Source organism: Chlorocebus sabaeus, chromosome 6 (genome assembly GCF_047675955.1).
Source record: "Chlorocebus sabaeus isolate Y175 chromosome 6, mChlSab1.0.hap1, whole genome shotgun sequence".
In the NCBI taxonomy this organism is placed as follows: domain Eukaryota; kingdom Metazoa; phylum Chordata; class Mammalia; order Primates; family Cercopithecidae; genus Chlorocebus; species Chlorocebus sabaeus.
The window spans coordinates 48664032-48689090 of NC_132909.1; the positions used below are offsets into that span (position 1 = coordinate 48664032).

Here is a 25059-nt window from a genome sequence, read left to right on the forward strand (position 1 = left end):
TAAGGGAGCAAAACACGGAGGCCCTGTGTGCTGGGAGAGTGGATACCAACGCCGTCCTCCAGGCAGAGCCCTTTGGAAGGAGAGCAGAATAAGGAACTGTGTGTGCGAGAGAGAGACAGGTGCTGAGTAGAGGTGATGGGAAGGCGGCAGGACAGCAGGGCCTGAGATGCCGTGTTAGAGCATCACAGGCAATGGGGAACCATGGAGGGTTGTAGGCAGGGAGGGGTGTCACTGGATTTTCATTTTGCAAAGATCGTTCTGGCCTCAGGGTAGAGATTAGATGGGACGGGGTGGCAGATAGATGGGGAGACGAGGGAGAAGGTGTCTGGGGGAGGGGCAGGGAATTTTTTGAACGACCCCTACCCCTTTGCAGTCCAGTGCTGCTTGGTGGCCAGGGTGACCTTTATTTTATTTTATTTAGAGACGGAGTCATGTTTTGTCACCCAGGCTGGAGTGCAGTGGCATAATAGTCACTGCAGCCTTGACTTTTTGGGCTTGAATGACCCTGCTGCTTCAGCCTCCCGAGTAGCTAGGACCACAGACGTGTGCCACCATGCCTGGCTAATTTTTAAATTGTTGTAGAGACAGGATCTCACTGTGTTGCCCAGGCTGGTCTCAAACTCCTGGCCACAAGCAATTCTGCATTGGTCTCCCAAATTGCTAGGATTACAGGCATGAGCCACTGCGCCCAGCTCCAGGGTGACCTTCGAAAGGTTCTTCACTGAACAGTTGTATTTCAGCTTCTTGCTTGTGCCATGCGCTGTGCTGAGCGTAGTACGCAAACCACACCCTGCAGAGCCAGCATCTAGTGGCAGAGAGTTCATAAGCAAATACAATGCGTGGCGTGTTGGTGATGGGGATCATGGAGAAATCAAGCCAGGACAACGTGTAGGAGTGCGGGGGCCAGCAGTACTTTGCCGAGCTAGTGATGTGTGAGGAAAGACCAAAAGGAAGATGCAGGAGGAGCTGTGAGGGGATCTGGGGAAGAGAGAAACAGCCCGTGCAGAGGCCCTGAGGCAGAGCAGTGCCTGGTGTTTCACATTGTATAGGGCCTGTTCGTTTTTTTTGTTTTGAGATGGGTTGTTGTTCCGTTGCCCAGGCTAGAGTGCAGTGGCATAATCTCAGCTCACTGCAACCTCCACCTCCCGGGCTCAAGAGATTCTCCCACCTGAGCCTCCCAAGGAGCTGGGACCACAGGCGTGCGCCACCACGCCCAGCTAACTTTTTGTATTTTTGGTAGAGACAGGGTTTCACAATGTTGCCCAGGCTGGTCTGGAACTTCTGAGCTCAAGCAATCAGCCCGTCTCAGCCTCCCAAAGTGCTGGGATTACAGGTGTGCGCCGCCACACCTGGCTCCATGCAGAGCCTTTGTATGATGGGCTTTGGCTTTTGGTTGAGTGAGGTGGGAGCCACGGAGGGTTCTGAGCAGAGGAGGGAAGCGGCTGACTTAGAATCTCACAAGCGCCCCCTGGTGGCCATGAGGGAAACATACTGTAGACAGTTTCATTTTGCAAAGAGCGTTCTGGCCTGGGGGTAGAGATAGGGACAGGGGTGGCAGCCAGATGGGGAGATGAAGTGTAGACAGCGAGGCAGGGAAGTGGGGTCCAGCTGGGAGATGATGGGGCTGAACCAGAGAGAAGCTGAGGAGTGGCGAGAGGTGAGTAGACCCTGAAGGAGTAGCGACAGGACCTGACGGGCCTGGATGTGATGTGAGGGGAGAGGGATCCAGGATGACTGTCTGGTTCCTGAGCACCTGGAGGGACTGGGCTGCCATCTGCTGAGCTGGAGGATGGGGCGGGGACTGAAGATGCTGCAAGAACCTTGCCCTGCCTGAGGACCATGTACCCAGGCCCTCTCTGGGCACGTGCTCTGTCTCTGCGAGGTAGTTCTGTTAGTCCCTAAGTAGCAATGGGGAAATAGGTTCAGAGAGGCCAAGTGCTTGCTCTGAAGCTACACAGCAGATTGAAATCCAGGAGCTTCCTTAGGCACCTGCCGGATGCCTGAGGGCTTCCTGGAGGAGGCGGGCTCATGGGCAGCTAGGTTTGGGGAGTGGGCAGGAGGCAGGAGATGCAGCCAGAGAGCTGTGTGTGGAGGGGCCGGCTGCTGCCAGGAAAGGAGGAGACCATGAGGGGGGCCCAGATCCCAGATCCCCACCTTGGTTCCCCACCCCCCCCCCAACCCAAGGCACTCAGACTCCCACCCACTCTAGTGCGCAGAGGGTTGCCATGGCAACTGCAGGCTAGGGCAGGCTAGAGGCGCCCCCTCTCCTCCAGCAGCCGCTTCTCCTCCTGTCGCTCTCCCCATCGCCATCCCAGGGCACCCGAGGACAGAGTCTGGGCCTCCGTGGCCCACCCTGCCGCAGCGACCCTTCACTTGAGACAGATGTAGGGCTTAGACGCGAACATACAGGCAGGTGTGCAGCCCCCTGTGTCCCATGGGTGAAATAGGGTCACCAATGGCTGGGTGCAATGGATTCCTGGGTACACCTGTAGTCCCAGCACTTTGGGAGGCTGAAGCAGGAGGATCGCTTGAGCCCAGAAATTCAAGACGAGCCTGGGCAACATGGTGAAACCTCATCTCTACAAAAAATACAAGAATTAGCTGGGCATGGTTCTGTGTGCCTATAGTCCCAGCTACGTGGGAGGCTGAGCTGGGAGGAGCACTTGAGCCTGGGAGGACGAGGCTGCAGTGAGCTGAGAGTGCACCATTGCACTCCAGCCTGGGCAACAGAGCAAGAGCCTGTTGTCTCAAAAAAAAAAAAAAAGGAAAGAAAAAAGAAAGACACATAGGGTGACTGAAGACCACTCAGGTACAAGGTGGGGACAGACACAGGTGTGGGCTCACCTGGCCTCACAAGTGCAGAACCTCCAGGCATGACCAGCTCTGAGGATGCATAGTCACTCAAATGCAGTGTGGGCCTGGGAGTGGGGGCTCTTCTGGTCCCCCAGGATCCCCCCACAGCTCACCAAGCCCAACCTGGGGAGCCAGCCCTCCCTGGGTTCAAGCCCCCTTACCAGCTGAGCGTTCCTGGGTATGTCTCTTCAATGACAGGACCTCACTTTCCTCCTCTGTAAAATGTGGGTACAAGCCTCTCCCCTTCCTAAATGGTTATTAGGATTACGTGGGCTACACATGGAAGGTGCTCGGGCTGGGACATGGAGGTGTCCGCCACTGTCCCTGGCATCTTGGGTGGTTCCTTGCTGGAGAGCCCAGCTAGACGCCCACCCTGTCGTTTGCTGTTTCCTGTAAATGGTTTCTCTAAAGTTCTGCAGCTCAGACCCCTGGCCCCATCTCTGCCTCCCTCCTCACTCCCTGTGTGTCCTGACTCCGTATATGAATTTCCTAGGCTTCCACAACAAATTACCACAGATGGGACGGCTTTAGCAACAGAGACTTTATTGATTGATTGATATATGTTTCAGAGATGGGGTCTTGCTCTATTGCCCAGGCTGAGGTGTGGTGGTGCAATCACAGGTCACTGCAGTCTCAACCTCCCAGGCTCAAGTGATCCTCCCACTTCAGCCTCCTGAGCAGCTGGGACTGCAGGTGCATCCCATCACGCCCAGCTACTTTTTTGTATTTGTTTATAGAGCTGGGGTCTCACTGTGTTGCCCAGGCTGGTCTCAAACTCTTGGGCTCAAGCAGTTCTCCCGCCTTGGCCTCCCAAAGTGCTGGGATTACAGGTGTGAGCCACTGCAGCCAACAACAGAAGTGTTGCCTCCCAGCTCTGGAGGTTGGAAGTCCAAGATCAAGGTGTCATCAGGCTTGGTTCCTTCTGGGAGCCTTCAGGGAGAATCCGTTGCAGGCCTGTCTCCTGACTTCTTTTGGTCATTAACTGGCAATCTTCCCTGGCTTCTAGAAGCATCATTCTGGTGTCTGCCTTCATGGTCACGTGGTCTTCTGTGCATGCCTGTGTCCAGGTTTCCCCTTTATATAAGGGCACCAGTTGTTGGATTAGGACCCACACTAATGACCTCATTTTAACTTGATTATCTCTGTAAGGACTCCAGATATTCTCAACACAGTCACATGTGAGTTATCAGGAGTTAGGACTTCAACGTATCTTTTGTTTTTTTCGCGCCCTAGGACTCCATTTGAGACAGAGTCCCACTCTCTTGCCCAGGCTAGAGTGCAATGGTGCACTCAGAGCTCACTGCAGCCTCAACCTCCTGGGCTCAAGCGACCCTCCCACCTCAGCCTTCCCAGTAGCTAGGACTTACAGGCACGTGCCACCGTGCTCGGCTAATTTTTGTGTTTTTTGTAGAGATGGGGTCTCACCATTGCTCAGGCTTGTCTCAAACTCCAAGGCTCAAGTGATCCTCCTACCTTGGCCTCCCAAAGTACTGGGGTTGTGGTTGTGAGCCACTGGGCACTATGCCTAGCCTGGCATTCTTTTTTTTTTGGCAGAGGGGGTGCAGGGGGGCGGCCGTAATTCAATCCGTAACACCTCCCCCTCCAGAGGCCTCAGGGATGGTCAGGCCTGGGGCTCCCAGGGGACACCCACCATCTGCCAAGCTGAGGCTGGTCCCTTGGGGTGCCTGGAGCTTCCTAGGGGAGCCACTCTGGGGAGAGGTGGTCATGTTCCTGGGGAACTCTGTACCCCTAAAGCAATGGCCCCCTGCCTGTGGGGGTCAGGCGTGGCCCCCAGGTCACAGGGCAGATACCCCATCTCCAGCTATCCTCACTGCCGTCCTTAGTCACTCCCCTGTCTTCAGTACGTTTTTTTGTTTTTTTTTTTTGAGACAGAGTCTCGCTCTGTCTCCCAGGCTGGAGTGCAGTGGTGCAATCTCAGCTCACTGCAAGCTCCGCCTCCTGGGTTCACATGCCATTCTCCTGCCTCAGCCTCCCGAGTAGCTGGGACTGCAGGCACCCGCCACCACGCCCGGCTAATTTTTGTGTTTTTAGTAGAGATGGGGTTTCACCTTGTTAGCCAGGATGGTCTCGATCTCCTGACCTCGTGATCCGTGCACCTCGGCCTCCGAAAGTGCTGGGATTACAGGCATGAGCCACTGCTCCTGGCCTTGAGTAGGTTTTTGCTTGGTGATCCACTATGTGTTCAGGGGGCCAGGAGACAGGAGTCAGGGAAACCAAGTTCCAGCCTCAGAAGTTTCCATTCTCCTGGGAGTAGAAAGGCAATCTGGAAGGCTGGGCATGGTGGCTCACGCCTGTAATCCCAGCACTTTGGGAGGCTGAGGGGGGTGGATCACCTGAGGTTGGGAGTTCGAGAGCAGCCTGGCCAATATGGCGAAACCCCGTCTCTACTAAAAATACAAAAATTAGCTGGGTGTGGTGGCATGTGACTGTAATCTCAGCTACTCAGGAGGCTGAGGCAGGAGAATCACTTGAACCCAGGAGGTGAAGGTTGCAGTGAGCTGAGATCGCTCCACTGCACTCCAGCCTGGGTGACAGAGCAAGACTCCGTCTCAAAGCAACAACAACAAAAGGCCAGGCACAGTGGCTCACGTCTGTAATCCTAGCACTTTGGGAGACCAAAGCAGGTGGATCACCTGAGGTTGGGAGTTCAAGACCAGCCTGACCAACATGGCAAAACCTCCTCTCTACTAAAAATACAAAAATTAGCCAGGATTGATGGTGTGTGACCGTAATCCTAGCTACTCAGGAGGCTGAGGCAGGAGAATTGCTTGAACTCGGGAGGTGGAGGTTGCAGCGAGTCGAGATCGCACCACTGCACTCCAGCCTGGGCGACAGAGTGAGACTCCATCTCAAAAAATAAATAAAATAAAATAAAGGAACTCTAGGAGTGGTCAAGTAAAAGTATGGAGCAGGGATGGGATGGATGAGGTTATGGACTAAACTGTATGTTCTTACCTTCCTCCCAAATGCAGAGGTTGAAGCCCTCACTCCCAGCGTGAGTGTATTTGGAGATAGGCCCTTGAGGGAGGTAATTAAGGTTAAATGAGATCTTAAGGGTGGGGCCCCCTACTCTGAAAGAACTGGTATCCCAATAAGAAGAGAGAGGCTGGGGCTTGTGGCTCATGCCTATAATCCCAGCACTTTGGGAGGCCAAGGCAGGAGGATCGCTTGAGGCCAGAAGCTCAAGATCAGCCTGGGCAACATAGCGAGACCCCATCGCTACAAAAAGAATAAAAAAAGTAGCTGGGCACAGGGGCATGCACCTGTAGTCCCAGCTACTCGGAAGACTGAGGCGGGAGGATTGCATGAGCCTGGGAGGTTGAGACTGCAGTGAGCCGGGATTGTGCCACTGCACTCCAGCCTGAGCAAGACAGCCAGAACTTGTCTCAGAAAAAAAAAAGAGAGAGAGAGAGTCAGCAGGGATCGGTCTCCCTCTGTGCATGTCCAGAGAAGAGGCCCTGTGAGGATACAGTGTGAAGGCGGAAGAGAATTTCCACAGAAACTGAATTTGCTGGCACCTTGATCTTGGAATTCTGGCCTCCAGAACGAGGAGGAAGTAAATTTCTGCTGTGTAAGCTGCTGCACAGTCTGTGGTAGTTTGTTATGGCAGCCCAAGTTAATAGAGAAGGTGACAGTGGGGACAAGGGATGCCTCACCCTGTCTGTGGGCCAGGAGCATCCCGAGTGTCTCGTGTGTGAATTTGTCCTGTTGCACAGCTGCCCTCTGAGGTATCCCCGTTTTACCAAGAAGAAAACAGAGACACGAGGTCACGGCATGGCGAGGGATACACAGGCAGGCGGCGACCACAGGGCGCTGTGTGTGATACAGGGTGGCGGAGGCCCATGTCTGCGTTTCTGGGGAGGACACCTCTGAGTCTGAGGGACATAGATGGGGACAGAGGCTGAGGCTAAGGCTACAGGGTGGGAACCCGCATGGCTGGAGGGAGATGAGGTGGGAGCCAGAGGCGTTGGAGGGGTTAAAGCAGAAGACCCACCAGTCAACATTGTCTTTAGTTTTTTGTTTTGTTTTTTTTAAGATGGAGTCTCACTCTGTCGCCCAGGCTGGAGTTGGTGGCGCAGTCTTGGCTCACTGCGACCTCCGCCTCCCAGGTTCAAGCAATTCTCCTACCTCAGCCTCCCGAGTAGCTGAAAATACAGGTTCCTGCCACCACACCCGGCTAATTTTTGTATTTTTAATAGAGATGGGGTTTCACCACGTTGGCCAGGCTGGTCTTGAACTCCTGACCTCAGGGGATCTGCCCTCCTCAGCCTCCCAAAGTGCTGGGATCACTGGCGTGAGCCACCGCGCCCGGCCAAGATTGTCTTTTAAAACACCCCTCTGGAATGGATGAACCTGGAGGACATTATGCTAAGTGAAATAAGCCAGACACAGAAAGACAAATAGCGCGTGACCTCACTTATCTGTGGAATCGAAAAAAGAATTGAACTCATAGAAGCAGAGTAGAGCAGTGGTTATGGGGATGAGGGCACAGGGGAAGGTGGGGGATGTAGGTCAAAGAGTACAAGCTTTTGCCGGGCGCGGTGGCTCAAGCCTGTAATCCCAGCACTTTGGGAGGCCGAGACGGGCGGATCACGAGGTCAGGAGATCGAGACCATCCTGGCTAACACAGTGAAACCCCGTCTCTACTAAAAAATACAAAACAGCAGCCGGGCGAGGTGGCGGCGCCTGTAGTCCCAGCTACTCGGGAGGCTGAGACAGGAGAATGGCGGGAACCCGGGAGGCGGAGCTTGCAGTGAGCTGAGATCCGGCCACTGCACTCCAGCCTGGGCGGCAGAGCAAGACTCCGTCTCAAAAAAAAAAAAAAGAGTACAAGCTTTTGGCCGGGCACGGTGGCTCAAGCCTGTAATCCCAGCACTTTGGGAGGCCGAGATGAGCAGATCACGAGGCCAAGAGATCCAGACCATCCTGGCTAACACGGTGAAACCCCATCTCTACTAAAAAATACAAAAAAAACTAGCCAGGCAAGGTGGCGGGTGCCTGTAGTCCCAGCTACTCGGGAGGCTGAGGCAGGAGAATGGCATAAACCCGGGAGGCTGAGGTTGCAGTGAGCTGAAATCCGGCCACTGCACTCCAGCCTGGGCGACAGAGCGAGACTCCGTCTCAAAAAAAAAAAAAAAAAAAAAAAGAGAATACAAGCTTTCAGCTTTCAGATAAACACGTTTTAACCAGGCAGGATGGCTTGTGCCTGTAATCCCAGCACTTTGGGAGGCCAAGGCGGGAGCATCGCTTGACGCCAGGAGTGCAAGGCCAGCCTGAACAACATAGCAAGACCTGTCTCCACAAAAAATTTAAAGTTAGCCAAGCATGGTGGCACACACCTGTAATCCCAGCTACACAGAAGGCTGAGGGGGGAGGATCTCTTGAGCCCAGGAGTTCGAGGTTGCAGTGAGCTGTGATGGTGCCACTGCACTCCAGCCTCGGCAACACAGCAAGATCCCATCTCTAAAAAAAAAGTTCCAGAGACCTAAGGTACAGCATGGTGACTATAATTAATAATAGCAGGGCGGGGCACGGTGACTCACGCTTGTAATCCCAGCACTTTGGGAGGCTGAGGTGGGCGGATCACGAGGTCAGGAGATCGAGACCATCCTGGCTAACACGGTGAAACCCCGTCTCTACTAAAAATACAAAAAAAAAATTAGCCGGGTGTGGTGGCAGGAGCCTGTAGTCCCAGCTACTCGGGAGGCTGAGGCAGGAGAATGGCATGAACCCGGGAGGCGGAGCTTGCAGTGAGCTGAGATGCACCACTGCACTCCAGCCTGGGCAACAGAGCGAGACTCCGTCTCAAAAAAAAAGAAAAAATTATCAGGCCAGGTGTGGTAACTCACACCTATAATTGCAGCACTTTGGGAGGCCGAGGCAGGCAGATTGCTTGAGCTCAAGAGTTTGAGACCAGCCTGGGCAACATGAGACCCCATCTCTACTAAAAATACAAAAATTAACCAGGCACGATGGTGCCCACCTGTAGCCCCAGCCACTTGGGAGGCTGAGGCACGGGAATTGCTTGAACCTGGGAGGGAGAAGTTGCAGTGAGCCAAGACTGCGCCACTGCACTCCAGCCTGGGTGACAGAGTGAGACTCCATCTGAAAATAATAGTAATTATTAAATTATTAATATTAATAACAATTATTGTTATTATAGCATATTGTTTTCTTGAAACTTGCTGAGGAATTAGACTCAAGTGTTCTCACCACACATACCAGAAAGGTATCTAGGTGAGGTGTTGGATATGTTGTTAGCTTGGTTGTAATTTCACAACACATACGGATATCAAAATATCATATAACCTTAAATATATGTAATTTCTATTTGTCAATGATGCCTTACAGTAAAGCTAGGGCAAAAATAAAAAGGATCCTTCTGTGCAGCAGCCCACATGTCCATTACTGATGAATGGATAAAGAAAATGTGGTCCACCCATGCAGTGGAATATTATGCAGTCGTAAAACAGAATGAAGCTTGAATCCAGGCTATGACGTAGGTGAGCCTTGGAGACTTGGTGTTGAGTGAGAGAAGCTGGACACAAAAAAAGGCCGGGAAGAGTAGCTCACACCCGTAATCTCAGCACTTTACGAGGCCAAGATGGGCAGATCACTTGAGTCCAGGAGTTTGAGGCCAGCCTGGGCAACATGACGAAATCCTGCCTCTACAAAAAATACAAAAATTAGCCAGGAGTTAATTTAGTGGGGTCATGTGACTATAGTCCCAGCTACTCAGGAGGCTGAGACAGGAGGATCACTTGATGCTGGGAGGTAGAGGTTACAGTGAGCTGAGATTGTGCCACTGCACTCCAGCCTGGGCAACAGAGTGAGACCCCCATCTAACTAGGGGAAAAAAAAAAGGCCACATAGTGTGTGATTCCATTTGTATGACATGCCTAGAATAGGTAAATCCTTGGAGACAGAAAGTAGATTATAAGGTACCAGGGCTGGGTGACGAGGGGAGAGGGTGTTACTGTTAGTGGGTAAGGAGTTTCTATTTGGGGTGATAAAAAAGTTTTGGAGGCCAGGCACGGTGGCTCATGCCTGTAATCCCAACATGTTGGGAGGCCGAGGTGGGTGGATCACTTGAGGTCAGGAGTTCTAGACTAGCCTGGCCAACATGGTGAAACCCCGTGTCTACTCGTGGTGGTGGGCACCTATAATCCCAGCTATTCGGGAGGCTGGGACGGGAGAATTGCTTGAACCTGGGAGGCGGAGGTTGCAGTGAGCTGGGATTGCACCATGGCACTCCGGCTGGGTGACAAGAGTGAAACTCTGTTAAAAAAAAAAAAAAAAATTTTGGAAATAGATAGTGGTGATGGTTGTTTTTTTTTTTTTTTTTTGAGACGGAGTCTTGCTCTGTCGCCCGGGCTGGAGTGCAGTGGCCGGATCTCAGCTCACTGCAAGCTCCGCCTCCCGGGTTTACGCCATTCTCCTGCCTCAGCCTCCCGAGTAGCTGGGACTACAGGCGCCCGCCACTTCGCCCGGCTAGTTTTTTGTGTTTTTAGTAGAGACGGGGTTTCACCGTGTTAGCCAGGATGGTCTCGATCTCCTGACCTCGTGATCCGCCCATCTCGGCCTCCCAAAGTGCTGGGATTACAGGCTTGAGCCACCGCGCCCGGCCGTGGTGATGGTTGTTGAACAGCATTTGAGAATTCAGTTACTGCCCCTGAATTGTACACTAAGAAATGGTTTAAGTGCCAGCCTGGGCAACATAGCAAGACCGGCTGGGCATCGTGGCACGTGCCTGTAATCCTAGCTGCTTGGGAGGCTGAGGTGGGAAGGACACTTGAGCCTGGTAGTTGAAAGCCGCAGTGTGCTGACATCGTGCCACTGCACTTCAGCCTGGGCAACAGAGAGAGACCCTGTCTCAAAAACATAAATAAATAGTTCATGTGTTTAAAATTATACCATAATTAAAAAAATATATACTGGCCTCTAGGCTAGGTATGGTGGCTAACACCTATAACCCCAGCACTTTGGGAGGCTAAGGCAGGTGGATATCAGGCGTTCAAGACCAGCTTGGCCAACATGATGAAACCCCATCTTGCCGGGCGCGGTGGCTCACGCCTGTAATCCCAACACTTTGGGAGGCCGAGGCGGGCGGATCACAAGGTTAGGAGATCGAGACCATGGTGAAACCCCGTCTCTACTAAAAACAGAAAAAATTAGCCGGGCGCAGTGGCGGGCGCCTGTAGTCCCAGCTACTCGGGAGGCTGAGGCAGGAGAATGGCGTGAACCCGGGAGGCGGAGCTTGCAGTGAGCCGAGATTGCGCCACTGCACTCCAACCTGGGCGACAGAGCGAGACTCCGTCTCAAAAAAAAAAAAAAAAAAGAAGAAACCCCATCTTGGCTGGGCGCGGTGGCTCATGCCTGTAATCCCAGCACTTTGGGAGGCTGAGATGGGTGGATCATGAGGTCAGGAGATCAAGACCATCCTGGCTAATACAGTGAAACCCCATCTCTACTAAAAATACAAAAAGTACAAAAAATTAGCCGGGTGGTGGTGGGCTCCTGTAGTCCCAGCTACTCAGGAGACTGAGGCAGGAGAATAGCGTGAACTCGGGAGGTGGAGCTTGCAGTGAGCTGAGATCGCGCCACAGCACTCCAGTCTGGGCAACAGCGAGACTCCATCTCAAAAAAAAAAAAAAAAAGTCTTTACTAAAAAAAAAAAAAAAATTATAACAATTAGCTGGGCGTGATGGTGGGTGCCTATAATCCCAGCTACTCAGGAGGCTGAGGCAGGAGAATTGCTTGAACCCGGGAGGTGGAAATTGCAGTGAGACGAGATTGCACCACTGCACTCCAGCCCGGGTGACAGAGTGAGACTCTATCTCAAAAAAAAAAAAAAAGAAAAAATGGCGGGGGGGCGGGGGTTGCCTCTGGCTGCCAAGAGAGCTTGGACGTAGGAGGCAAAGGGGCCAGAGGGCACTTGGGGAGTGGTCAGGGCCCAGGACTAGAGGGGCAGATGCTGAAGACAGATGTGTGGACCAACACTGGGGTGTTCTGGAAGTATACACAGCCCCAAGACTTACTCTGGAACTGGATTTAGGGGTGAGAGAAAGAGGAGTCAAGGGTTTCAGCTCCTGGGGTTCTGGCTGGAGGGCCTGGGAGGATGGTGGCATCGTGCACTGATGTAGGGGCTTGTTTTGGTCTCGTTGGGCTGAAGATGCCTTAGAGTTCCCGGAGGAAGTATAGATGGCTCGGGGGAACTCCACTCTGGAGTCTCAGCATTCTAGGGTGCAGCCTGGGAGGAAGAGAGGGACTGCCTCTTCCATGGGTGTCTTTGTGCCCTGACTGGCACCAGGCTGTGCACGGCACCCTCTGATGGGGCCTATGTGGACCCAGCGTGTACATGCACTGCTCTCCTTACCAGCACCCTGCAGGATAGCAGCGCAGAGGGAACCAGGGCCAGGGAGGTGAAGAGACCAGCTCAAGGTCACACCAGGCACATATAAGGCAAAATTGGGATCTAGACCCATGTGGATTGGCTGCCCACACAACTTGGCATCGGCTGGATTCCCCACCATTTTTTTTGTTTTGTTTTATTGAGAGGGTCTTGCTCTGTTGCCCAGACTGGAGTGCAGTGGCAGGATCATAGCTTAATGCGGCCTTGCAAACTCCTGGGCTCAAGTGATCCTCTTGCCTCAGCCGCCCCAGTAGCTAGGTGCCACCACGCCAAATTAAAAAAAAAAAATTGGCCGGGCGCTGTGGCTCATGCCTGTAATCCCAGCACTTTCGGAGACTGAGGCAGGCCGATCACAAGGTCAAGAGATCGAGACCATCCTGGCCAACATGGTGAAACCCCGTCTCTACTAAAAATACAAAAAAATAGCTGGGCGTGGTGGTGCATGCCTGTAGTCCGAGCTACTCGGGAGGCTGAGGCACGAGGATTGCTTGAACCCAGGAGGCGGAAGTTGCAGTGAGCCGAGATCGCACCACTGCACTCTAGCCTGGTAACAGAGCGAGACTCTGTCTCCAAAAAAAAAAAAGAAAATTCTAGAGACATGTTGCCCAGGCTGGAGTGCAGTGGCACGACCATAGCTCACTGCAGCCTGGAACTCCTGGGCTCAAGTGATCCACCCACCTTAGCCTCCCAAAGCACTGGGATCACAGGCATGAGTCACCACACCAAGCCAGCCATTTTTACTTCCCCTCAGCAGTTCTTCTTGCTAGGATACCTGTTGCAGTGTGAAAGAAAGCACTTGGAGACCCAGAGAGGGAAGTACTCCTCAGCTTGGGGCTCCCCTGAACCTTTCTGTGGTTCTGGGAAGTTGGGGGGGAAATGAGGAAGTTGAAATGAGAAAGCCACTCCCCATCCCCAAGGTAACGTGCTGGAAAATGATCTGAAAGTGACACCGGCCGTGTCTAGTCAGGGATGTGGGGGGAGATGCGGATGGGGGCTGGTGGCGGCTGGGGGGTAACACGCTGTAAAATGATCTGAAAGTGACACCAGCCGTGTCTAGTCAGTGGATGGGGGCTGGTGGCGGCTCGGGGGGTAACATGCTGTAAAATGATCGAAAGTGACACCAGCCATGTCTTGTCAGGGATGTGAGGGGAGATGCAGATGGGGGCTGGAGGTGACTGGGGGGGGTTTACTGAAGAAGCTGGGGCAGTGGAGAGGGAGCTGGCATCAGGAGTGGGCATGAGAGGGGAAGCGGGCAGAGAGCTGGAAGGCTGGAGAGGGGGTGTTTAGGGCTGTCTAGCAGATATTATCTTCCCATTTCCCATGTGAGGAGACTGAGGTCTGGAGGCAGGTGTCCTGCCCTGTGGGGATCTTTATTTATTGAGGGCCTGTGCCTTTTATTTTGTTTATTTATTTATTTATTATTATTATTTTTTGAGACAGAGTCTCACTGTCACTCAGGCTGGAGTGCAGTGGCACGATCTCAGCTCACTGCAAGCTCCACCTCCTGGGTTCACACCATTCTCCTGCCTCAGCATCCCGAGTAGTCTCCTGACCTCGTGATCCGCCCGCCTCGGCCTCCCAAAGTGCTGGGATTATAGGCGTGAGCCACCGCACTTGGCTTATCTATTTTTGAGACAGTCTGGCTCCGTCGCCCAGGCTGGAGTGCAATGTCTTGATCTTGGCTCACTGCAACCTCTCCCTCTTGGGTTCAACCAATTCTCGTGTCTCAGCCTCCCGAGTAGCTGGGATTATAGGCACCCGCCACCGCGCCTGGCTAATTTTTTAGCATTTTTAGTAGAGACGGGGTTTCACCATGTTGGCCAGGCTGGTCTTGAACTCTTGACCTCTGTTGATCCGCCCGCTTCGGCTTCCCAAAGTACTGGGATTATAGGCGTGAGCCACCGTGCCCGGCCGTGTGCTCATTTGTAAGGGCCTCTCTCAAGAAGCTTGTGTTGATATAAAAAGGTAATTTCAGGTGCTCACTTGAGAGCTGTGAATTAAAAACACGGAAAAGGATGGCGGCTGAGGGCAGCAGGCGAGGGCTGTTTCGTTTGCAGGGGGCCAGGGTAGGTCACTCTGCTGGGGTGACCTTGCTGCTGAGCCCTGAACAATGAGCAGCTGCAGCCAACGTGCAGGGATCCTGCTTGGGGGCTGGAACTGGAATGTTTCAGGAACAGGAGGGAGGACAGAATGGGGCTTGGAGAGCTTGGTGGTACCAGTTCAGCCACAGCCTCTGGGCTCTGGTGAGGAACTGAGACCCCAGCAGAGACTGGTTAATGTTCGGATCAGCGTCATTACGTGGTCCCTTAGCTCTGAGTGGAGGGCGGATTGGGAGGTGGGCAAGGAGGCCGGGACAACGTACAGGATAGGATGGTGGCATGGACCTGGGTGCTGTGCTTGGATCCAGAAGCGGGCAGGTCGGCGAGATACTTTAGAGGCAGAGCCCACAGGACTTACCGATGGCTTCTGGGAGGGGGATGACAGAGAAGGTGAGGAATCAAGGCAGAGTCCTAGCTTTAGGATCTGAGATTCATTCAACAAATAATTCATTGCCGCGTGCCGGGCCTATTCTAAAAGTTGAGGATATGAAGTCAGCTGTGGGGGGTGGCCTCACACAGTAATCCCAGCACTTTGGGATGTTGAGGCAGGAGGATCTCTGGAGGCCAGAAGTTCATGTTCAGCCTGGGCAACATAGCAAGACCTCATATTTACAAAATAAAATAAATTAGCCGGACGTGATGGTGTATACCTGTGGTCTCAGCTACTAGGGAGGCTGAGGCAGGAGGATCACTTGAGCCTGGGTGATGGAGGCTGCAGTGAAGCATGATTTCACCACTGCACTCCAGCCTGAGTGACAGAGCAAGATCCTATCTCTAAAAAAAATAAAAGTAAATAAAAGTTGGGGATACGGCTACCCTGAGCAAAATAGTTCAATGATCCCTGCCCCATGAAAAGGACATTCTATATACACCAGGTGAATAGTTCTATCTGAGCAGAGGCCTGAAGGAGCTGGCCATGTGGACAGTGGGTTGGCAGAAGCGACAGGTGCAAAGGCCCTGGGGCAGGGCCTGCTGTGGTGCAGGAATGGCAGGAGTGACTGGAGCAGAAATGGGGTCAGGGAGCTAACTGGGCCAATTGCAAGAGTTTCGGTTTTCAGCAGGGAAATAGTAGCGGGGGCTTGGAGGAGAGATCCCAGGCTGGACATAAGAGATTTGAAAGTGCTGCCTCAACGATAGTACTGAGAGCCCAGGACAGCCTGAGATGGGACAGGCTGCGATGATAGCTGGATGTGACAGAGCAGGGGCTCCCATGCTGGAGGGCCTACCTCAGAGAATGTGTTTCTGGCCAGCACAGTGGCTCACGCCTGTAATACCAGCACTTTGGGAGACTGAGGCGGGAGGATCTTTTTTTTTTTTTTTTTCTGAGACTGCACCCGGCCAGCAGGAGGATCATTTGAGGCCAGGAGTTCGACACCAGCTTGGGCAATATAGCGAGATCCTGTCTCTATAAAAAAATTAAAAATTAGCTGGGCGTGTTGGCGAGAGCCTGTGGTCCCAGCTACTGGAAAGGCTGAAGTGGGAGTATCACTTGAACTCAGGATCTGGAGGTTGCAGTGAGCCGTCATTGTGCCACTGTACTCCAGCCTGGGCAACAGAGCAGGACCCTGTCTCTCAATAAAAGAAGGAGAGGCTGGGCGTGGTGGCTCACGCCTGTAATCCCAGCACTTTGGGAGGCCGAGACGGATGGATCACAAGGTCAGGAGATCGAGACCACAGTGAAACCCCATCTCTACTAAAAATACAAAAAAAAATTAGCTGGCCACGGTGGCGGGCGCCTGTAGTCCCAGCTACTCGGGAGGCTGAGGCAGGAGAATGGCATGAACCCAGGAGGCAGACCTTGCAGTGAGGTGAGATCGCGCCACTGCACTCCAGCCTGGGCGACAGAGCGAGACTATCTCAAAAAAAAAAAAAAAGAGAGACTGCGTTTCTACCAAGTTCCTGGCAAGGCTGATTCCAGTATGCTGGGGCCACACCTGGAGAACCAGGGTGTAGATAAAGAGCTGAGGACAGATATTTGAGCATGCAAACTTGAGAGGCTCTGGGGAGACTGAGGCAGGGAGAGAGGTGAGAAGGAGCAGCCTTAAGGCAGGAAGAAACTGGTTGGAACCGAGCCCTGGACTGGGCACAGTGGTTCACTCCTGTAATCCCAAAGTTTTGGGGGGCCCAGGCAGGAAGATCCTTTAGCCCAGGAGTTTGAGATCAGTCTGGGCAACACAGCAGGACCTCCTCTCTGCCACAGATTTAAAAATTAGCTGGTGTGGTAGAGGTGCAAGCCTGCGATCTCAGCTACTCGGGAGGCTGAGATGGGAGGATCGCTTGAGTCTGGGAGGTCGAGGCCGCAGTGAGCTATGATTGTATCATTGCACTCCAGCCTGGGCAACAGAGTGAGACCCGGTTTCTAAAATAAAAAAAGGAAAAGAACTGAGCCGCGATGCCTGGTGACAGAGCAGGTGGGGAGGATGGCAGGGGACGGCACACAATTCTCACCCCTCCCGCATCCCCCCTGCCCTCCCCCCAGAGGAGGAGGCGGTGCCCCCCTCCCATCCCGCCTGCCTGTCTCCAGCTTACCCTGAAGGTCTCCCAGAGAGGAAAGAGGGGACTCGGGCGTCCCTGGTTCCCGATCTGTGGCGCCAGCTAGATTCTAATTAGCCACCAGAGCTTGAGAGACAGGAAGCAGGGGGCTGGGGGCGGGGACTTGGATTCCTGCCCAAGACAGGGAGGCTGCAGGTTGGGCTGCACGCCTGGGTCCCTCACTCGGGAGGACGCTCATCACCTCCTTTCTCACAGTGAGGATGCGGGTCGGGGAGGTGAGTGGGCAGGGTCAGGACAGGGTCATGGGGAAGAGGCTTCCGGAGGAGCTGTCCCAGGAGGTTCCGGCGGGGAAGAGTTGGCAGTCTCTTTGCCCAGAGGTGCCCAGATGGGTGGGTCTGCCTGCTGCGTGTAGGGGTGGGGACTGTGGTGTGAGCTGCAGGCCCTGGAGGGGCCCCTCCAGATAGGGCTGGCTCGAGGGACGTGCTGGACCTCAGCCTCTCAGAGCCACTCAGCCACTAGCAGGAGGAGAGGGGAGCAGCCTGGAGGCCCTATCCCCACCTCACTCTCCCTGTCCTCCCCCAGGCTGGTGGTCCAGGCCGTGGTGCCCGCCAGGTGATGCGGGGCAAAGCCCCCCGCACAGGCCACTGAGAGTCCCGGACACGCACCCGGCTGCCACCATGGCCCGCCTGGCCGCAGTGCTCTGGAATCTGTGTGTCACCGCCGTCCTGGTCACCTCGGCCACCCAAGGTAGGTGCTGCTGGCGCTGGGGAAGGGCCTCGGCTCCCAAACCCTGCTGGGAGGGCAGATAAAATGTTGAAAACCCTCCTGATCACTCAGTAAAGAATCACAGCCCCCCGCCCCGCCCAGACCTCAGCTGCAGCAGGCCAGTGGAAGACTCAGTGGTAACACACACCCCAGCGCCACCAAGAGGCCCCTGGACCATCCCCTCAACTCCAACAAGTCGGCTGGGCCAGGTTGGTAGGGGCCATCCCGCTGTGGCCCCTGGGACGAGGACAGGCCTTGGTGAGCCGATGCTCCTCTCTCTCTCTCTCTCTCTCTCTCTCTCTCTCTCTCTCTCTCTCTCTGTGATTACATCTTCAAGGCTCTCACTGGGAAGAAGGCTTAATTAAAGCATGCCCGCTGACGTTTATTTAAAAACAACTAATTACCCGCTCAGCCCTATGCCGGCCCTGGGATCCTGCACACGCCACAATTAGTGCCCCAAGCCTGCCCGCCCACCCTCACCGGTTACTCAATTACTGGCCCCGTGGCAGGCCCAGGCCAGGGGCAAGGGTGGGATAAGGTGAGAGGCCAAGAGAAGAGGCCAGTGGGCCTGGCCCCTCACCCTGGGATGTGCCCCCTGCCCGCCCTGACATCCCTGTGTGAAGGGCATCAGCGGGTGACTCTGCTCCCTCCGGCCCTGCCCTCTGGAAAGCTCCAAAGGTTGAAGGGACACGGTTCGGCTGGGCCCCAGGGCCTTGGCACTGCCCCGCTGGCCAGCAGCCTCACTCCCCTGCTGCTACATTCTCTGCCCATCCAGGTCCTGCCCCATAGCCCCAGCTGGGCCGGGAGGGGCCGCCTCCACCCCCAGACCCATCTGAGCCAGGCTTCCACCCCCGGCCCTCCCTCCCAAGCCCGGGAAGGCTAAAATTAGATGAGGAGGCAGATGGTGCTGGAGGAACACATGTGAAATGTTCCCCCTGCTGGGACTCAACTCACCCCAAAAAACCCCAGGGGCCTCCCTGCCATACCCCTGGGGTACCCACCCAGATCTCTGGAAAGGTTCAACTCCGTAACTGTCCCACACGAGTGCCCCCCCGAAACCTCGTACGGCAGGGGGTCACTTCCTTCACCTCCAAGAGACGGTCCCCACATTGGGGCGTCTGGGCCCCTGGCTGAATCCCTGCTCCCCTCCAGCACCCCGCACGGCCTGGCTGGGACCAGCGTCACAGAAGGTGCTGCCCTGGCCAGCATGGACCCTGCCAGGCACCCTCTGTTGTGCAGACAAACCGCCTTAATAATACTCATAATAACAATAATTAGCATTCATATCATCTTACTGTGCTCTGCGCACATTAACACCCTGGAGCCATCACAACAGCCCTGTGAGATGGGAATTGTCCTCTCTGCCCCTCAGGGGAGGGACAGAGGCACAGAGGCGGTCAGTGACTTGGATGAGGCTGCATCCAGGGAGTGGCCGGGCTGGAATTCCAATCCCAGCCGGCTGTCTGGCTCCTACATTCTGGTTCTCCGTCCCCGTGTGGTACAAAATGATGGCCGACATGGGGCAATGCAGTCCGCCCCGGGAGCTCAGCCTGCTCAGGACACGTCCCTTCCTTGCCACAGTGAAAACCCAGGAGGTCTCCCAGATGATACTGATCAGGCACCCTCCATGTACAGGGTGCCATGCTCCTTGCTTCCTTCAAGAGCATTTTCTAAGGCACAGAATCCCTGCAGGATGACCCGGGGCTGTAGGTGCTCATTTTACAGATTGGGAAACTGAGGTTGGGGAGAGAACAACAGTGGGTGTTCAAACTTTTTTTATATTTTTACTTTGAGACGGAGTTTTGCTCTTGTCACCCAAACTGGAGTGCAGTGGCATGATCTTGGCTCGCTGCAACCTCTGCCTCCCGGGTTCAAGCGATTCTCCTGCCTCAGCCTCCTGAGCAGCTGGGATTACAGATGCCTGCCATCACACCCAGCTAATTTTTTGTATTTTTAGTAGAGATGGAGTTTCACCATGTTGGCCAGGCTGATCTTGAACTTCTGACCTCAGGTGATCCACCTAGCTCGGCCTCCCAAAATGCTGCGATTACAAGCATGGGCCACTGCGCCCGGCCACTGTTCGAACTTGATCGTGCATCACCATCACCTGGTTGGCACAGAACCCTGCAGGTTCCTGGCTTCACCCCTGCAATTTTGATTCAGCAGGCCCAGCATAGGGCCCGAATCTGCATTCTGAACCAGCCCTCACATCTGCCCTGTCAGCCGCAAAACCAGTCTCCTGTGGTTTCTTCTGGAAACATGAGTTCATTCCCGTGTTTTCTCTGCTCCTCGCATGGGGTGGGGTGAAGTTAGGGAAGCCCCCAAGACAAGCTTCACTTCTGACACCAACAATACATTTGGGGGGTCCCCCAGAGAACACTCAGGTATGATCATTCACTAGAAGGACTTGGAACTGACTAGAAGATGTTATGCTCTCAGTTTATTACATCGAAAGGATACAGATTAAAATCAGGGCCAGGTGCACTGGCTCACTCCTGTAATCCCAATGCTTTGGGAAGCCAGGGCGGGAGGATTGCTTGAGCTCAAGAGTTCAAGACCAGCCTGGGCAACATGGCAAGTACCCCATCTCTACAAAAAATAAAAAAAATTAGCCAGGCATGGTGGTATGTGCCTATAGTCCCAGCTACTCGGGAGGCTGAGGCAGGAGGATCCCTTGAGCCCAGTAGTTTGAGGCTACAGTGAACTATGATCGCACCACTGTGCTCCAACCTGGGTGACAGAGTGAGACCCTGTCTGAAAAAACAAACAGGCCAGGCGCGGTGGCTCATGCCTATAATCCCAGCACTTTGGGAGGCTCAGGCGGGCAGATCACCTGAGGTCAGGAGTTTGAGGCCAGCCTGGCCAACATGGCGAAACCCCGTCTCTACTAAAAATACAAAAATGAGTGGGGTGTGGTGGCGGGCGCCTGTAATCCCAGCTACTTGGGAGGCTGAGGCAGGAGAATCACTTGAACCTGGGAGGCAGAGGTTGCAGTGAGCTGAGATTGCACCACTGCACTCCAGCCTGTGTGACAGAGCGAGACTCTGTCTCAAAACAAATAAAAATCAGGCAAGGGAAGAGGTGCATAGGGTAGAGTCCAAGAAAGTTCCGTTCATGGAGTTTACCCCCTCCAGTGGAGTCCTGGACAGCGTTAACTCTCCCGGCAACAATGTGTGACAACACACATGGTATACTGCCAACCAGAGAGGCTCCCCCAAGCCTTGTTGTCCAGGGTCTGTATTGGAGTTCAGTTCTGTAGCCCTGATTGACCACCTGCAGGGCTGAGCTGAATCTCTAGCACGTCTAGAGGTCAGCTGAGACCATGTGACCCAGAGCTCCTGCCCTAAGTCTTATTAGCATATTCATTAACTAGGGCCATCCTAACAAAGTACCAGAGACCATGTGTCTTTGTTTGTTTGTCGCCCAGACTGGAGTACAATGGCATGATCTTTGCATGCCATCACTGCAACCTCCACCTCCCGGGTTCAAGCAATTCTCCTGCCTCAGCCTCCTGAGTAGCTGGGATTACAGGCACCCGCCACCACACCCAGCTAATTTTTGTAGTTTTTTAGTAGAGACGGGGTTTCACCATGTTGGCCAGGCTGGTCTCAAACTCCTGACCTCAGGTGATCCACCCACCTCAGCCTCCCAAAGTGCTGGGATTACCAGTGTCAGCCATTGTGCCTGGCCTCTCCTTGACTTGTAGCTAGATGGCCGCCTGCTCCTATGTCTTCACATTGTCTTACCCCTTTACACGTCTGTGCCCACATCTCCCCTTTTAGCCGGGTGCGAGGGCTCAGTCCCATAATCCTAGCACTCTGGGAGGCCAAGGCAGGAGGAGTGCTTGAGACCAGACTAGCCTGGGCAACACAGAAAAGGGACCCATTTCTATGAAACAATTTAAAAAATTAGCTGGGCATGCTGGCGTGAATCTGTAGTCCCAGCTACTTGGGAGGTTGAGGCAGGATCACCTGAGCCCAGGAGGTCGAGACTGCAGTAAGCCGTGATCACACCACCGCACTCCAACCTGGGTGACAGAGGAAGATCCTGCCTTAAAAACAACCTCCCACCACCTCTTTTTTTATTGAGATAGATAGGGTCTCGCTCTGTTGCCCAGGCTAGAGTGCAATGGCACAGTCATGGCTCACTGGAGCCTCAACCTCCTGGGCTGAGGTGATCCTCCCACGTCAGCCTCCCCAGTAGCTGGGACTACAGGTGTGTGCCACCACGTCTGGCTAATTTGTGTATTTTTGTAGAGACAGGGTTTCACTATATTGCCCAGGCTGGTCTAGAACTACTGGTCAATTGCCCACCTCGGTCTCCCACAATGCTGGGGTTACAGGTGTGTGCCTCTGCGCCTGGCCAAAATTTCCCATATTTATAAGGACCACAGTCATACTGGATCGGGGCCTACCCTAACAGCCTCATTTGAATGTACCTCTATGAAGACCTTATCTCCAAACAATGTCACATTTTCAGGTCCTGGGGGTTAGGACTTCAGCATATGAATTTTCGGGGGGACACGGTTCAATCCATAACAGCATATCTGGTGTAGCCCAAGCACCCTAGGAAAACAGACACTCTTAAGCAGAGCATTCCAAAGGCTTAGACGTCACCTCCTAGGAGGTGAGAGTCCAGGCTCTCTCTGCACCAGGTTAATGTCCTCACTACACACATGGGCACACCGAGAGGCCCATTCTACAGCTGAATCAACTGAGGCTGCCTCCGCCGGCTTCCGGGACTCAGCCAAGCTAGAGGTGGTGTTTTCTCCGCAGCGGGCAGGGTCTTTCCTTCCTGGCCCAGGCCCGGGAGTGACACCGTCCCCAACCCTCTCCGCAGGCCTGAGCCGGGCCGGGCTCCCGTTCGGGCTGATGCGCCGGGAGCTGGCGTGTGAAGGCTACCCCATCGAGCTGCGGTGCCCTGGCAGCGACGTCATCATGGTGGAAAACGCCAACTACGGGCGCACGGACGACAAGATTTGCGACGCTGACCCTTTCCAGATGGAGAATGTGCAGTGCTACCTGCCAGACGCCTTCAAGATCATGTCACAGAGGTGAGTGGGCTCTCATTCCTGGATGAAGCGCCCGCCTAAAAGCACTGGACACCTGCCGGTGCACCTGTTCACCTTAACGTGTTTTTTTAATGCATTCAATACATGTTCACTGAGCGCTTAATGGGTGCTGGGCCCTGTGCAGATGAGAATAAGACCCAGTCCATCTCCCCACAGCCAGCCCGTGCCCCCCCGCCAGAGGCCTATACCCATACATACACTGGCAAGTCCCTCCCTGCACCAGCCACTTGCTTCCAAAAGCTTCCATCCCAAGATCAGCCAGGGCAGTTTGTTTGTTTTTGAGACAGAGTCTCACTCTGTCACCCAGGCTGGAGCGCAGTGGCATCTTGGCTCACTGCAACCTCCATCTCCTGGGTTCAGGCGATTCTTCTGCCTCAGCCTCCCAAGTAGCTGGGGTTATAGGCGCATGCCACCACGCCTGGCTAATTTTTTTGTATTTTTAGTAGAGACAGGGTTTTGTAATTGGCCAGGCAGGTCTCGAACTCCTGACCTCAGGTGATCCGCCCACCTCGACCTCCCAAAGTGCTGCCATTACAGGCATGAGATGAGCCATGAGGCCCAGCCTTAACCAGGGCAGTTTGGAGCTTGTAAAAAAAATATAAAGAACAGCAGGACAGAGTGGAGGTGTCATGGGAGGACTTTTCCCTTTATCCCAGACTTTTTTTTTTTTTTTTTTTTTTTTTTTTGGAGATGGGGTCTCACTTTGTTGCCCAGGCTGGAGCACAGTGGCATAATCACAGCTCGCTGCAGCTCTGACCTCTCAGGCTCAAGCAGTCCCCCAATCCCCCTGCCTCAGCCTCCTGAGTAGCTGGGACTACAGGCGCATGCCACCATGCCTGGCTAATTTTATTTTTTTGTAGAGGCGGGGTCTTGCTGTGTTGCCCAGGCTGGTCTTAAACTCCTGGCCTCAAGCAATCTTCCTGCCTCGGCCTCTCAAAAGTGCTGGGATGACAGGCATGAGCCACTGCACCCACCCATCCCAGATGTGAGAGCTCATCAGGCTACTCCAAGGACAAGACACCTGAGCACAGATGATGGAAGCACAGGCCTGTGTGAGCGATTGTGTGTGGGGTGAGTGCTGGAGCATGTAAGACTGGAACTTGGAGTGTGTCTGTGTGATTGCATGCATCTATGAGTGGGACTGTGTATTCGTCTGGTTTTGTGTATTTTATTTACTTACTTAATTTTTGAGACAGAGTCTTGCTTTGTCACCCAGGCTGGAGTGTAGTGGCACGATCTCAGCTCACTGCCACCTCTGCATCCCGGGTTCAAGCGATTCTCCTGCCTCAGCCTCCCAAGTAGCTGGGACTACAGGTGCCCGCCACCACACCCAGCTAATTTTTTTGTATTTTTAATAGAGCCAGGGTTTCACCATGTTGGCCAGGATGGTCTTGATCTCTTTTTTTTTTTTTTTTGTGAGACGGAGTCTCGCTCTGTTGCCCAGGCTGGAGTACAGTGGCGTGATCTCGGCTCACTGCAAGCTCCGCCTCCTGGGTTCACGCCATTCTCCTGCCTCAGCCTCCCGAGTAGCTAGAACTACAGGCGCCCGCCACCACACCTGGCTACGTTTTTTGTATTTTTTAGTAGAGACGGGGTTTCACCGTGTTAGCCAGGATGGTCTCGATCTCCTGACCTCGTGATCCGCCCACCTCAGCCTCCCAAAGTGCTGGGATTACAGGCGTGAGCCTCCACGCCCAGCCAATCTTGATCTCTTGACCTCATGGTCCGCCCGCCTTGGCCTCCCAAAGTGCTGGGATTACATACGTGAGCCACTGTGCCGCCCTAGTTTGTTTATTTTTGAGACAGAATCTTGCTCTGTCATCCAGGCTGGAGTGCAGTGGTGTGATCTCAGCTCACTGCAACCTCCACCTCTAGGGTTCAAGCAATTCTCCCGGCTCAGCTTCCCAAGTAGCTGGGATTACAGGCACGCACCATCATGCCCGGCTTATTTTTGTATTTTTGTAGAGACAGGGTTTCACCATGTTGGCCAGGTTGGTCTTGAACTCCTGACCTCAGGTGATTCGCCTGCCTACTTTGGTCCCCTGAAGTGCTGGGATTACCAGCATGAGCTACGGCGCTCAGCCTGTGTATTTTAGTGTATATGTGTGTTTTTGAGTGTGTGACTAAATGTGTGTGATTGTGACTGTGTCTGTGTGTCTGAGTGTGTGTGAACAGGTGTGGGTGTGTGCAGAGGTATGTGACTAAACATGTCTTTGAGTGTGAGTGTCTCTGTCTTTATGAGTGACTGTGTGTATTGGAGTGTGTATCTGGGTGGGTGGATGTGTGTGTGTGAATGTGGGTGTTTGTGGGTAAATATGTGGTTATATGTCTGAATGTGTTTGGGT

General features: G+C 53.8%; 1 protein-coding gene across 3 annotated transcripts in view; it reads left to right on the forward strand.

Moving 5' to 3' along the window:
* The window catches only part of ADGRL1 (adhesion G protein-coupled receptor L1), a 63105-nt gene that overhangs the window by 9372 nt on the left and 28674 nt on the right, over nt 1-25059 (forward strand). For all 3 annotated transcript variants that reach the window (XM_037992150.2, XM_037992148.2, XM_007996095.3), the window contains exons 2-3: nt 17461-17625; nt 22483-22696. In XM_037992150.2, coding sequence (XP_037848078.2) covers nt 22651-22696 — 46 coding nt within the window. In that variant the 5' untranslated portion in view covers nt 17461-17625; nt 22483-22650. The remainder of the gene's footprint in view (nt 1-17460; nt 17626-22482; nt 22697-25059) is intronic.